Raw genomic sequence first — 14,014 nt, forward strand, 5'->3', positions numbered from 1 at the left:
AAGAGCGCCACCGCGCGGCCCTCTTAACACAGGCAGAGGGTGACGTCACCGCCCCGGACACGCCCCCAGCCCTGCTAGAAAGAGCGCCACCGCGCGGCTGCCTCCACTCCGCAACTGCACGCCCCTTAGCCCGGGCGGAGGATGACGTCACCGCCACGGCCCCTCTCCTTCCCTCCCTCCCTGCCTGGCTAGCACACAGCGCAGCCCCACCAGCCTTCAGTCTAGCAACAGGTGACGTCACCGAGCCGGCCACGCCCCCAGCCCGGCTCCCTCGCGTTCAGCCCTGCTAGAAAGAGCGCCGCCGCACGGTCGCTTGAGCCCAGAGAGCGGGTGACGTCACGGATCGGCCACGCCCACTCCGGCTCCCTCCTCCCCTCCCTCCCAGCCCGAGAGAGAGCGCCGCCGCGCACGCGCACGCCATACCCAGGGAATACGGTGACGTCCCCGCCCAGTCCCTGTGCCGCGCGGCATGCCGGGAGCCGGCTGGCCTTCATCTGCGCCTGCGCGCTCCACCTCCTTCCTTTCCCCTCAGACCGCGCCGCCGCCGCCGCCGCCTCCGCCTGAGCCACCATGGGTCACCAGCAGCTCTACTGGAGCCACCCGCGGAAGTTCGGGCAGGGGTCCCGCTCCTGGTGGGTGAGGGGAAGGGGGGCGGGGCAGGGCAGCCGGGGAGGGAAAGGGACCCCCCCCTCGGCCCTCCCACGTGACTGGCTGGCGCGCGGCCTCCCCCCCCCCCCTCTCTCTCTCTCTTGCAAATATATTTTATTGCATTTAAATCAGGGGTGTCAAACATGCAGGGCCCGGAGCAGCTGGCTGCCGTCTGCTTCCTTCTCCCTCTCGCTCGCTTCCTTCTGCATCACTCCTTGCTTTGCAAGGCTTGCTCAATCGCACAGGAGCTACAGAGCAAAGCCTCTGTTTTCTCCATTGGCTGAGGCTCCTCCCTTGGGGAGGGAGGGGGAAGGCAGAGCTTGCTTTGCCAGGCTCTCTCACTCGCACAGCAGGGCTACTGAGCCAGGCCTCTCTTCCTTCTATTGGCTGAGGCTCCTCCCTCTCCTGATCCCCTGGGGAAGGAAGGAAACAGCCACAGCTTCCTTTGCCCAGTTCCCTGGATCCCATGGGAGAGACACAAAGAAAGTACCTTTAAGACCAACGAGTGCTGATGATTTAAGCATGTTTTAAGGATTTTTTAAAATATATATATTTAATTGTGTTTGTCTGTGTCTTTTATAAAGTTTATATCTCTGCTACCTAATCTTAAATAGGTGCACAACATGGCCCGACCCAACAAGGTCTCATTTATGTTAGGTCATTTGTTATGTCATAACAAGTGAGTCCAACACCCCTGAAAACCATCAGATCCGAAGGTCATACATATGATGTAGCACGGGGGTGTCAGACTCATTTGTTATGAGGGCCAGATCTGACATAAATGAGACCTTGTTGGGCCGGGCCATGTGTGTATTTAAGATTAGGTAGCAGAGACAAAAACTTTATAAAGAACACAAATATATATTTTTTAAAAGAATAAAACTTAAAACATACTTCAAACGTTAGTGCTCATTGGTCTTAAAGATGCTTTCTTTGTATTTCTCCCATGGGATCCAGGGAGCTGGGCAAAGGAAGCTCTGGCTCTTTCCTTCCTTCCCCAGGGTGCTAGGAGGGAGGTCTGTATTCAGCATCTTTATCAACGATTCAGATGAAGGAATAGAGGGAAAGCTTATTAAATTTGCAGATGATACTAAATTGGGAGGGGTTGCAAATACATTAGAAGACCAAAACAGGATCCAGGATGACCTTGACAGACTGAAAACTGGGCTAAAATCAATAAAAATGAATTTTAACAGGGATAAATGTAAAGTTCTGCATTTAGGTACAAAAAATCCAATGCATGGTTATAGGATGGGGAAGACTTGTCTTAGCAGTAGTATGTGAGAAAAGGAGCTAAGGGTCTTAGTGGATCATACGCTGAACATGAGCCGACAGTGTGATGTGGTGGCTAAAAAGGCAAATGCAATTTTGGCTGTATCAACAGAAGCGTCGTGTCCTGACAAAGGGACACCCCTGCCGCCTGAGGCCTCTCCCCCCCCCCTTGGCGCCCCTGACTGACGCGCAGCCTCTCTCTCCCTCCTCTCTCCCCCCTCCGTGCAGCCGAGTGTGCTCCAACCGCCACGGCCTGATCCGCAAGTACGGCCTCACATGTGTCGCCAGTGCTTCCGCCAGTACGCAAGGACATCGGCTTCCTCAAGGTGCCTGCTAAGCGGGGGAAGGGTTAGGGAAGTGGAGGAAGGGGGCTTGTGGGATCAGTGGGGGGTGGATGGGTGGACTATGTGGGGGGGCTGTGGTGGTCTCCCTCTCTCTCTCTGACACCCCCCTTGCCCTTCTCTCCCCACAGCTGGACTGAGCAGCGCCTGAAAAACACCCCCAAGCCGGGAGAGAGGAGGACGCAGGAGGAGGCCGCCCCTGGCTGGAGAAAGGAGGGGAGCCACATGGGGGCCTGGCTTGGCCTGACACTTCCCGCCCTCCCTGGTGCAGACAATAAAGAGGCTGTTGTGAGCTAGGAGGTCCTACTCTGCTTTCTTCTTGGGGGCGGGGAGGGGGCCAGGAGGACTCTGCCCCGGATCTCACGTCCCTCACCCTTGGTTGGCCGAGAGTTCAACTGCATCTCTGCCTGCCCTTTTCTTGCCCCCCCCAGTGGTTCCTGTGAGCCTAGGAGGGCTTGTCCATCCCCATCTCTCCCTGGGGACCCTGTCTGAGTCTACCTGGTAGGGTAGAAGGTAGGCATGACTCCTGCTTTGGCCTGGTTTGGGGTTTTCCCTTCTCTTGGTGGGCTCAGTTAAAACCTGGCAGATGTAGAATACCCAGAGGCAGGGTGTGTTGTTGCCTGCAGTGGCCATACAGAGCCTCACTGCTCCAGACAGAGTTCCAACAATACGCTGTGGCTAATAGCCACTGATGGACCTCTGTTCCAGATGTTGATCCAATCCCCTCTTGAAGCTGGCTATGCTTGTAGCTGCCACCACCTCCTGCGGCAGTGAATTCCACATGTTAATCGCCCTTTGGGTGAAGAAGGACTTCCTTTTATCCGTTCTAACCCGACTGCTCAGCAATTTCATTGATTGTCCACAAATTCTTGTATTGTGAGCAAGGGAGAAAAGGACTTCCTTCTCTACCTTCTCTATCCCGTGCATAATCTTGTAAACCTCTATCACATCACCCCCGCACGTCTCTATCATGTCACTCCGTACTATTGTCCCTCACAGTATAACTACCATGAATATATATATATAAAGGTTAACCAGTGCTGATATTAGATTACAAGATAATGCAGCTTAATACAGTTGTGGATATATGTGGAAAGCTACAAACATCATTATATGAGAAAATATAGGTGGAAATATATGTATAAGTACATAAACATGTGGATACAGAAATAGGCATATGTAATAATCTGCATAGATATGTAAATACATGTATATGCTTTTGATAACTGACCCTTCATTAGCAATGATAATACTTGTAAGGAAACCACTTCGATGTGTCTGAGTCACAAGCCTAAAGGCCAGCAACTACCTGACTGAGAAGCAGTTTCTTCTGCCTCCTGTTTTGGAAGCAAGCACCAATCATAAGAACCTGAACGCAGGGGCCATTTGTTGGTGGCAGGAGGAGGTGGGTGTGGGGTGTTCCTCCGCTTCCTTCCACCCACAGCAGTGCTATTCTTGGGAGTCCTTTTGCAGGGGTGTCATGGATTCCCAGAAGAAGGGGAGTTTGGTTCTGCCAGTACCAGTCCATTCTCCGGCGGCTCAACACAGCCTGGAGCAGAAGGCAACCCATCGGCCGTGCGTTGTATTCCTTTCTTCTCAGATACTTTAGCGCAACTACTGTTTACATTGAGTACATTATTCTTTGCTCCCACTGTTGTGTAGTTCATGGGGTGGGGTCCACCGATGGCTGTTCTCAGTGCATCAAATTGCACTCAGAGCCAGTATCAAAATACTTGAGGGCACACAGCAGGACAGCACCGGCGCCTTCATACTGCACTCACTTCCCCCTGAAACTTGGAAGACACTTGGCGGCAGCTCCCAATCTGAACCAGAAAGAAGAAGATATTGGATTTATATCCCGCCCTCCACTCCGAAGAGTCTCAGAGCGGCTCACAATCTCCTTTCCCTTCCTCCCCCACAACAGACACTCTGTGAGGTAGAAGAAGATATTCGATTTATATCCCGCACTCCACTCCAAAGGGTCTCAGAGCGGCTCACAATCTCCTTTCCCTTCCTCCCCCACAACAGACACTCTGTGAGGTAGATGAAGATATTGGATTTATATCCCGCCCTCCACTCCGAAGAGTCTCAGAGCAGCTCACAATCTCCTTTCCCTTCCTCCCCCACAACAGACACTCTGTGAGGTAGAAGAAGATATTCGATTTATATCCTGCCGTCCACTCCGAAGAGTCTCAGAGCGGCTCACAATCTCCTTTCCCTTCCTCCCCCACAACAGACACCCTGTGAGGTAGAAGAAGATATTCGATTTATATCCCGCCCTCCACGCCGAAGGGTCTCAGAGCGGCCTACAATCTCCTTTCCCTTCCTCCCCCACAACAGACACCCTGTGAGGTGGGTAGGGCTAAGAGGGCTCTCCCAGCAGCTGCCCTTTCAAGGACAGAGACTCAGAGCGGCCTACAATCGCCTTTCCCTTCCTCCCCCACAACAGACACCCTGTGAGGTGGGTGGGGCTGGAGAGGGCTCTCACAGCAGCTGCCCTTTCAAGGACAACCTCTGCCAGAGCTATGGCTGACCCAAGGCCATTCCAGCAGGTGCAAGTGGAGGAGTGGGGAATCAAACCCGGTTCTCCCAGATAAGCGTCCGCACACTTAACCACTATATCAAACTGGCTCTCCGACCTTGTGAGAACTGCTGTGAGGCCCCGGATGGGAAGCAGTCCTAACTTAGATCTTGGCATGCGGAAGGTCCCAGGTTCAATCCCCAGCATCTCCATTTTAAACGACCAGGCAGTAAGTAAGAACATAAGAGAAGCCATGTTAGATCAGGCCAATGGCCCATCCAGTCCAACACTCTGTGTCACACAGTGGCAAAAAAATTTTATATATATATACACACACACAAACACACACACTGTGGCTAATAGCCACTGATGGACCTCTGCTCCATATTTTTATCTAAACCCCTCTTGAAGGTGGCTATGCTTGTGGCAGTGGGGGGGGGGGATCCGAAGCCCTGAATCTTTCTGCAACAATCCAGAGGAAAAGGATCTGGACTCAGAGGAGATGCACAGAGCGGTGAGCTGGGCGTGTGGAGGGATGGATTTCTGGGTGGGTGGAGGATCCAGCAGGATTCTTCCTCCCACAGGAGGGAAAGGATGCCTCTTTTGTATTCACAGGTATAATATGGTCACCCCTGGAGCATCTTCTAAGGGACTGGAGGCGAGGTTTGCAATCCTGGACGGAGCCCCCGCCACACACACCCCAGGGAGTCTGTGTCTTTTCCCTGAACTGGGGGGGGGGGGTTGCTTTTGATTTCCTCTGCAGGCGCAGAAAGAAGAGGAAGGAAGAGAAGAAAGCCCCTACTGCAGATAGGCACGCAGGGACCAAAAGTGAGGTGGGGGGTGCTGGTGGGGAAATGAAGCTCCCAGAGGAATTCCTGCCGTCTCCAACTGGAAGGTTGACGGGCTGGGAAAGACCTTCCTGCCCCCCTTCCGCTTGAAGACAGGGCTGGCGCTAGGGTTACCATCCTCCAGGTGGTGCCTGGAGACCTTCCATTTTTACAGTTGATCTCCAACTGGCAGAGATCGCCTCCCCTGGAGCAAACGGCTGGCTTTGGAGGGTGGACTCTACGGCATTGTCCCATGCTGAGGTCCCTGCGCTCCCCAAACCCCTACCCTCTCCTGGATCTACTCCCAAAGTCTCCAGGAATTTCCCAAAAGAGACCCGGCAACCCTAGCCGGTGCCACGGATGGACAGAGCTCAACGAGAAAAGGGGTCTCTCACCTCCGGTTCAGCAGGAGGAATGTCTGGGGGCAGCTTTGCACTCAAAGCAGCCGATGGTGGGCTGAATGGGCCCAGCATCTTCCACTCTCGCCTCCTTGGTCAGCTTCTTGAGCAAGGAATGTCTGGTCCCCAAGGATCCTTCTCACCCGGCTCCACAGGGAAGGTGAAGTTTATCCCCCTTCCTCCCCTCTGTTCAATTGTTCAGTCGCACAGTCGAGTCTGACTCTTTGCAGCCCCATGCGACCTTACGGACCAAGTCACGCCAGGCTTCCGCCATCCTCCGAAGTCTGCTCAAATCCACCATCCTTTTCAAAATGCCTGTGTGTGAGTTGAGCAGGAAGCAGGAAGTACTCAATGTCTTCCGCCATCCTCCGAAGTCTGCTCAAATCCGTGTTTGTTGCATCAGTAACGCTGTCCAGCCATCTCCTCTTTTGCCGCCCCCTTCCTCTTTTGCCTTCTGTCTTTCCCAGCATCAGGGTCTTCTCCAGGGAGTGCTCCCTTCTCATTGGGTGGCCAAAGTATTGGAGCTTCAGCTTCAGCATCTGCCCTTCCAGGGAACAGTCTGGGTTGATTTCCCTTAGGACTGACTGATTGGATCTTCTTGCAGTCCAAAGGACTCTCAAGTCTTCTCCAGTGACGGCTCCCTTCTCATTTGGAGGCCAAAGTATTGGAATCAGCTTCAGCATCTGACCTTCCAGGGAACAGTCTGGGTTGATTTCCCTTTGGACTGACTGATCTGATCTTGCAGTCCAAGAGACTCTCAAGAGTCTTCTCCAGGGAGTGCTCCCTTCTCATTTGGAGGCCAAAGTATTGGAACTTCAGCTTCAGCATCTGACCTTCCAGGGAACAATCAGGGTTGATTTCCCCTTAGGACTGACTGATGTGATCTTCTTGCAGTCCAAGGGACTCTCAAGATTTTTCTCCAGCACCACAGCTCAAAAGCATCTATTCTTCTGCGCTCGGCCTTCCTTATGGTCCAGCTCTCACAGCCATACATTACTACTGGGAAGACCATCGCTTTGACTATACAGACTTTTGTGAGACAAGGAAGCTGACCTTTAACCTTCTGTGCAACAACTTACAGAATCAAATAGGAAATGTGTTGTAAGAATCATGGAAGGAACCAGAGTCATCTAGTCCACACCCCTGCACAATGCAGGAAACTCACAAACACCTCCCCCTACATTCACAGGATCTTCATTGCCATCTAGCCTCTATTGAAAAACCTCCAAGGAAGGAGAGCCCACTACCTTCCGAGGAAGCCTCTTCCACTGAGGAACCACTCTAACGGTCAGGAAGTTCTTCCTAATGTTGAACCAGAAACACTTTTGATTTAATTTCAACCCATTGCTTCTGGTCCTTCCCGGGGCCACAGAAAACAATTCTGCACCATCCTCTAGAAGTACTTGAAGATGGTGATCTTATCCCCTCTCAGCCGCCTCCTCTCCAGGCTGAACATCTCCAGCTCCTTCCACCTTTCTTCATAGGACTTGGTCTCCGGTCCCCTCACCATCTTCGTCGCCCTCCTTTGGACCCGTTCCAGCTAGGCTTCCCTCAGGTCCCTCAGGCACTGAGGTCAGCAGGGAAGAACCAGCTGACTATCCCCAGACCAAAGGAGGCAAAACTACAAAACACTCACACACGGGCCTTCTCTATCGCAGCTCCACACCTATGGAACCAGCCCCCGGAAGAACTGCGAGCCCTGCGGAGCCTTGACCAGTTCCGCAGGGCTTGCAAGCCCACCCTTTTCAGGATGGCCTTTGCCAGTTGAGCGACTGATGCTCGTTGATTTCTATCATCATTAATTTTATGAACAGAATTAGCACCTGAAATATATCTGTATTTGTTTTAAATTGGAATGTTTTTTAAGATTAATGTGATTTTAAACCTTTGTATAATCATATGGATATGTTGTTAGCCGCCCTGAGCCTGCTTCGGCGGGGAGGGCGGGATATAAATAAAATTTTATTATTATTATTATTATTAGAGTCGTAAACAACTTGTGCTTGCATAGGGGATTATCTTTACCTTTTTGTGTCAGGAAAACAGCACAGCTGGCTGTAAAGTCATGGCTTCCCCCAGCATTCTATCAGCCACATACTGTGGTGCTCCTGTGTTTGTGATGTTTTCAAAGATTTCAGGTTTTCACGGCTGGTAACAACATTAGGGTTTGTAGAATCTTTCGGGCTCAAGTGCCGTGTTCTACTGGAGAAAGTTTTCCTTCCAGACGTTTCGTTCTCAGCTGCGGAGAACATCCTCAGTGGCGTTGCAGCCGGAGCAGGTGCTCAGACCTTCTTGGCTGCTGTGCATTGAGTGGGGGCCAGGGCTGCTGGAGATGTTTGTGATGTTTGTTTTTATGATATTATTTTAACTCTGTCGTTTTACTGTTGTAAGCCGCCCTGAGCCCGCTTGCGGGACAGGGTGGGATATAAATTCCAAAATTAAATCCAAATTAAAATTAAAGGAACTGGAATCAGCACAGAGGGAGAAATACTCAAAAGATATTGTTGTATACGGCTACACCTACATTTCTAGTGGCAAGAGCTGCTCAGCAACGGAGTCAATCACACTCCATTGATTCCGAAGTCTTTTGCACCTGGTTGGAGAAGAAGTGCAAGACTGGCTTGCGCCAAAAACTATACACTTCAGTGGCATTCAGAGCATTTGGCCATCAATCAGGAATGGCTTGCTCCTAATAAAAACTAGAGAGAGCATTTTGCCAGCAAAATCCAGAGGGCTTTTGCACCTGGTTAGAGAAGTTCAAGATTGGCTTAAGCTCCTAATATAAACACTTAAGTAGTACTGAGAGGACGAGAGATCTTGAACAAAATAAAGATATTGCAGAGAGCATTAATACTGAATTGCAACGAGAGGCTAATAACCCTCCGCTGAATTGTAACAAGAGGCTGATAACCCTGAAGGAAATGAGAAGACTCCTGACAAAGTTTTTTTGTGGAAATGAGCCTATATCCGGGTGCTTGTTGGATGGACCTTTCTTGTAATATTGGAAGGTACAAAAAGATCATACAACTCTTTAAAAGGTTTTTCTAAACATTGTTAGCCAGCACATCAGTGTTTGGTTTTTGTTATTGCCTGTAACATGAACTGTGATCCTAGGTTGTTGGTTTTTTAGCTTGACACTCTTGCCCTCGAGGGGGGACGAAACGAGTGCTTCAGTCATCTTTACCTGTATACTGCCCTCACCTGGATAGCCCAGGGTTGCTACGCAGAGGAAGGCAATGGCAACATCTCTCACCTTGAAAACTGGGTGGGGTTGGCTGCAGCCCATCGGCGTTTTACACACACACACCTGGCTAGGGGGTGACAAGCTCAAAGTGCTTTTAAAACACAACCAGTAACCACAAAACAACACCCAGGGCTTTTCCAAAGCAAGCTTTAGAATTTATTTAGGGAAACAGAGGGATACAGGAATGGAAAAAGTACTCAAAAGCATAAGATCGGTGAAACTGAGTATTTCACCGCATCTGAAAAATTAACGGAGAGAGAAAAGAGCCAGGATTCAGTGCTGGAAAGAGCCTTGAGATGAGGAGGGCGAGGGATTTAAAAGGGGAAAGAAGAGTTTCGAGAGAAAGGAAATTAAAAGCCCATCCAGGAAGAGGTTTCCAATCATAAGAACAATCATAAGAACATAAGTCACAATCATAAGTCCAATCGTAAGAACATAAGAGAAGCCATGTTGGATCAGGCCAATGGCCCATCCAGTCCAACACTCTGTGTCACATAAGAGAAGCCATGTTGGATCAGGCCAGTGGCCCATCCAGTCCAACACTCTGTGTCACATAAGAACATAAGAGAAGCCATGTTGGATCAGGCCAATGGCCCATCCAGTCCAACACTGTGTCACACAGTGGCCAAAAAAATTTATATATACACACACACACACACACAGTGTGGCTAATAACCATTGATGGACCTCTGCTCCATATTTTTATCTAAACCCCTCATCTAAATCCTAAATCCTCAGTCTGCTGATGTAGGTACAGTCCAGTGACTGTTTTATGATCCAGAATTGAGTGGAACATAAGAGAAGCCATGTTGGATCAGGCCAATGGCCCATCCAGTCCAACACTCTGTGTCATACAGTGGCCAAATTTTTTTTTTAATATATATATATATATATACACACACACACACACACACATATATACACACACTGTGGCTAATAGCCACTGATGGACCTCTGCTCCGTATTTTTATCTAATCCCCTCTTGAAGGTGGCTATGCTTGTGGCCGCCACCACCTCCTGTGGCAGTGGATTCCACATGTTAATCACCCTTTGGGTGAAGAAGTACCTCCTTTTATCCGTTCTAACCCGACTGCTCAGCAATTTCATCGAATGCCCATGAGTTCTTGTATTGTGAGAAAGGGAGAAAAGTACTTCTTTCTCTACCTTCTCCATCCCATGCATTATCTTGTAAACCTCTATCCTGTCACCCCGCAGTCGACGTTTCTCCAAGCTAAAGAGTCCCAAGCATTTTAACCTTTCTTCATAGGGAAAGTGTTCCAAACCTGTAATCATTCTAGTTGCCCTTTTCTGCACTTTTCCCAGTGCTATAATATCCTTTTTGAGGTGCGGCGACCAGAACTGCACACAGTACTCCAAATGAGACCGCACCATCAATTTATACAGGGGCATTATGATACTGGCTGATTTGTTGTCAATTCCCTTCCTACTAATTCCCAGCATGGCGTTGGCCTTTTTTATTGCAAACGCACACTGTCTTGACATTTTCAGTGAGTTATCTACCACGACCCCAAGATCTCTCTCTTGGTCAGTCTCTGCCAGTTCACACCCCATCAACTTGTATTGGTAGCTGGGATTCTTGGCCCCAATGTGCATTACTTTGCACTTGGCCACATTGAACCGCATCTGCCACGTTGACGCCCCCTCACCCAGCCTCAACAGATCCCTTTGGAGTTCCTCACAATCCTCTCTGGTTCTCACCACCCTGAACAATTTAGTGTCATCCGCAAATTTGGCCACTTCACTGCTCACTCCCAACTCTAAATCATTTATGAACAAGTTAAAGAGCATGGGACCCAGTACTGAGCCCTGCGGCACCCCACTGCTTACCATCCTCCACTGCGAAGACTGCCCATTTATACTCACTCTCTGCTTCCTATTACTCAGCCAGTTTTTGATCCACAAGAGGACCTGTCCTTTTACTCCATGACTCTCAAGCTTTCTAAGGAGCCTTTGATGAGGAACTTTATAAAAAGCTTTCTGGAAGTCAAGGTAAACAACATCTATTGGGTCCCCTTTGTCCACATGCTTGTTCACCCCCTCAAAGAAATGTAACAGGTTTTTGTGGCAAGTTCTTCCCTTGCAGAACCCATGCTGAGTCTTCCTCAATAACCCGTGTTCATCAATGTGCCTACTCATTCTGTCCTTGATAATGGTTTCTACCAACTTTCCCGGTATTGAAGTCAGACTGACTGGCCTGTAATTTCCCAGATCTCCTCTGGAACCCTTTTTAAAGATGGGGGTGACATTTGCTACCTTCCAGCGTAGGGGACATAGGCAGAGCTCCCAGGGAAAGAGAAGTTCGAGATTGGCTTAAGCTCCTAATATAAACACTTCAGTAGTACTGAGAGGACGAGAGATCTTGAAGAAAACAAAGATATTGCAGAGAGCATTAATATTGAATTGAAACAGTGGAGGGAGAGATGTTCCTTCCTGGCAAAGGAACTTTCCAGAGTCTCAAAGAAAGGAAAAGTGGACTTGGCAGCCTCTAAGTGAGCAGAGACGTTGAACAGACGACCACACTTTGGCTGAAAGAAGAGTTACAGCAGCCAACGTAAGAACATTCACCTCTTCTCATTTCAGCTCCTACTCAGCTGTGGAACCATGTCGGTTGTACCCTGGGGTCTTGACTCGCTTCCCACTCCCAGATTTCCTCCACAGGCTCTGCCCCAAGGATTTTTTGGGGGGTTATTATTTCGGTGCTCTCGCCGAGTGATCCCTTCTAGATCTCCCAAGCTTCAGACTTATGCGCGTCGAAGATCTGCCTGCCTTAAATCCACCGAATTGGAAAGGGTCACAGAAGCCATCCAGTCCAACCCCCCCGGGTCAAAGTGGGATCAGACTAAAGCATCCCTGAAAAGTGTTTGTCCGGCCACTGGCTGAAGACTCACCACCTCCCCCGGCAGCCCGTTCCACTGTTCAACTACTCTGATTAGAAACAATTTTTCTAATCTCCAGACGGCACCTTACTACCCATAATTTACACCTACTGTTCCAAATCCAAGCCTCTGCTACCTGCCTCTTGTGCCAAACATTCCAAGACTTCAAGAGAACACCACGAGTCAGCCCAGATCTCAGCCCAACGCTGAGGGATAGGGGCCGTCTCCCCTTCAATCCATCTGATTATTTCTTCTCTGGGATTCAGTGGGGGCGACCATCATGTAGGTGCTGGAACAGCAGATGATTATCTGTGGGCTCCTTAACAGCGGCACATCTCCAATGCTTTCATCTTACCATAGGCTTGTAACTTGGGTTCTCTCAATAATTAAATCACCTGAATTCCCCATTTCTGCACTTATCCCAGTCTTACCTTGGAGACCTGACACTTTGGCAAAAAGATTGTAAAAGTGAGGTTCAGGACAGATTTACTTCTAATCACCCAAGTCCAGGGGAGCCGGATCTCGTTGGGTCTCAGAAGCTGATTCTGGCAAGTAGTTTGATGGAAGACCTCCAAGGAATATCAAGGTATCAATATAGAGGCAAGCGTTGGCAAAGTACCCCTGAATATTTCATGCCCTGAAAGCCACACGGTGGCTTGCCGTAAGTCAACGGTGACTTGGTGACAAAAAAGCCCAAAACCCAGTCCATAAATTGCGTAGCATTTGCAGCAAAGGAGTGACAGCATATTCAATGTAAATGGTGGTTGTTCCTAAGTCTTTAAGCAGAAAGAAGAAGATGAAGATATTGGATTTATATCCTGCCCTCCACTCCGAAGAGTCTCTTCGGAGTGGAGGGTGGGATGTAAATCCAATATCTTCATCTACCTCACAGGGTGTCAGTTGTGGGGGAGGAAGGGAAAGGAGATTGTGAGCCGCTCTGAGACTCTTCGGAGTGGAGGGCGGGATATAAATCCAATATCTTCATCTACCTCACAGGGTGTCTGTCGTGGGGGAGGAAGGGAAAGGAGATTGTGAGCCGCTCTGAGACTCTTTGGAGTGGAGGGCAGGATATAAATCCAATATCTTCATCTACCTCACAGGGTGTCAGTTGTGGGGGAGGAAGGGAAAGGAGATTGTGAGCCGCTCTGAGACTCTTCGGAGTGGAGGGTGGGATATAAATCCAATATCTTCATCTACCTCACAGGGTGTCTGTTGTGGGGGAGGAAGGGAAAGGAGATTGTGAGCCGCTCTGAGACTCTTCAGAGTGGAGGGCGGGATATAAATCCAATCTTCATCTACCTCACAGGGTGTCTGTTGTGGGGGAGGGAGATAAAGGAGATTGTGAGCCGCTCTGAGACTCTTGAGTGGAGGGCGGAATATAAATCCAATGTCGTCGTCTTCTTCTGGCAACAACACACCCTGCCTGGGAGTCTGCCAGATTCTTTCAACGGAAAAGAGGAGAGAAAAACCCAGGCCAGGGCAAAGCGGGGCTCGTGTCTATCTGCTGCCCTACCAGGAAGACTGGGAAAAGGTCCCGAAGGAGAGAAGGGGATGGACAAGCACACCTCAGACCACAGGAACTACCGGAGGGGGGCAAGAAAAGAGCAGGGAGAGATCCAGCTGGCTCTCCAGAAGCGAGGGATGTGAAATGCTGGGCAGAGCCCTCCTGGCCCCCTCCTACCTCCCCCCCCCAAAAAAGAGAGCCAAGTCTAGCAGGACCTCCTGGCTCACAGAGCCTCTTTATTGTCTGCACAGGGGAGGGCGGGTCTCAGGCCAGGCCACTCCCCATTCGGCTCCACTCCTTCCCCAGCCAGGGGCTGCCTCCTTCTCCTCCTCTCTCCCGGCTTGGAGGGTTGGGGGGGGGGT

General features: G+C 50.1%; 1 protein-coding gene across 1 annotated transcript; it reads left to right on the forward strand.

The window, feature by feature from the left end:
* Nucleotides 1-531: 531 nt before the first annotated feature.
* On the forward strand, nucleotides 532-2,557 carry LOC132588723 (small ribosomal subunit protein uS14-like). The gene is given in 5 exon segments (XM_060261107.1): nucleotides 532-632; nucleotides 2,149-2,192; nucleotides 2,195-2,221; nucleotides 2,224-2,246; nucleotides 2,393-2,557. Coding segments are annotated over 5 exon segments (165 nt in total). The 5' UTR covers nucleotides 532-570; the 3' UTR covers nucleotides 2,402-2,557.
* Nucleotides 2,558-14,014: the final 11,457 nt, after the last annotated feature.

Source organism: Heteronotia binoei, chromosome 21 (assembly GCF_032191835.1).
Source record: "Heteronotia binoei isolate CCM8104 ecotype False Entrance Well chromosome 21, APGP_CSIRO_Hbin_v1, whole genome shotgun sequence".
NCBI classification, from domain to species: Eukaryota; Metazoa; Chordata; class Lepidosauria; order Squamata; family Gekkonidae; genus Heteronotia; species Heteronotia binoei.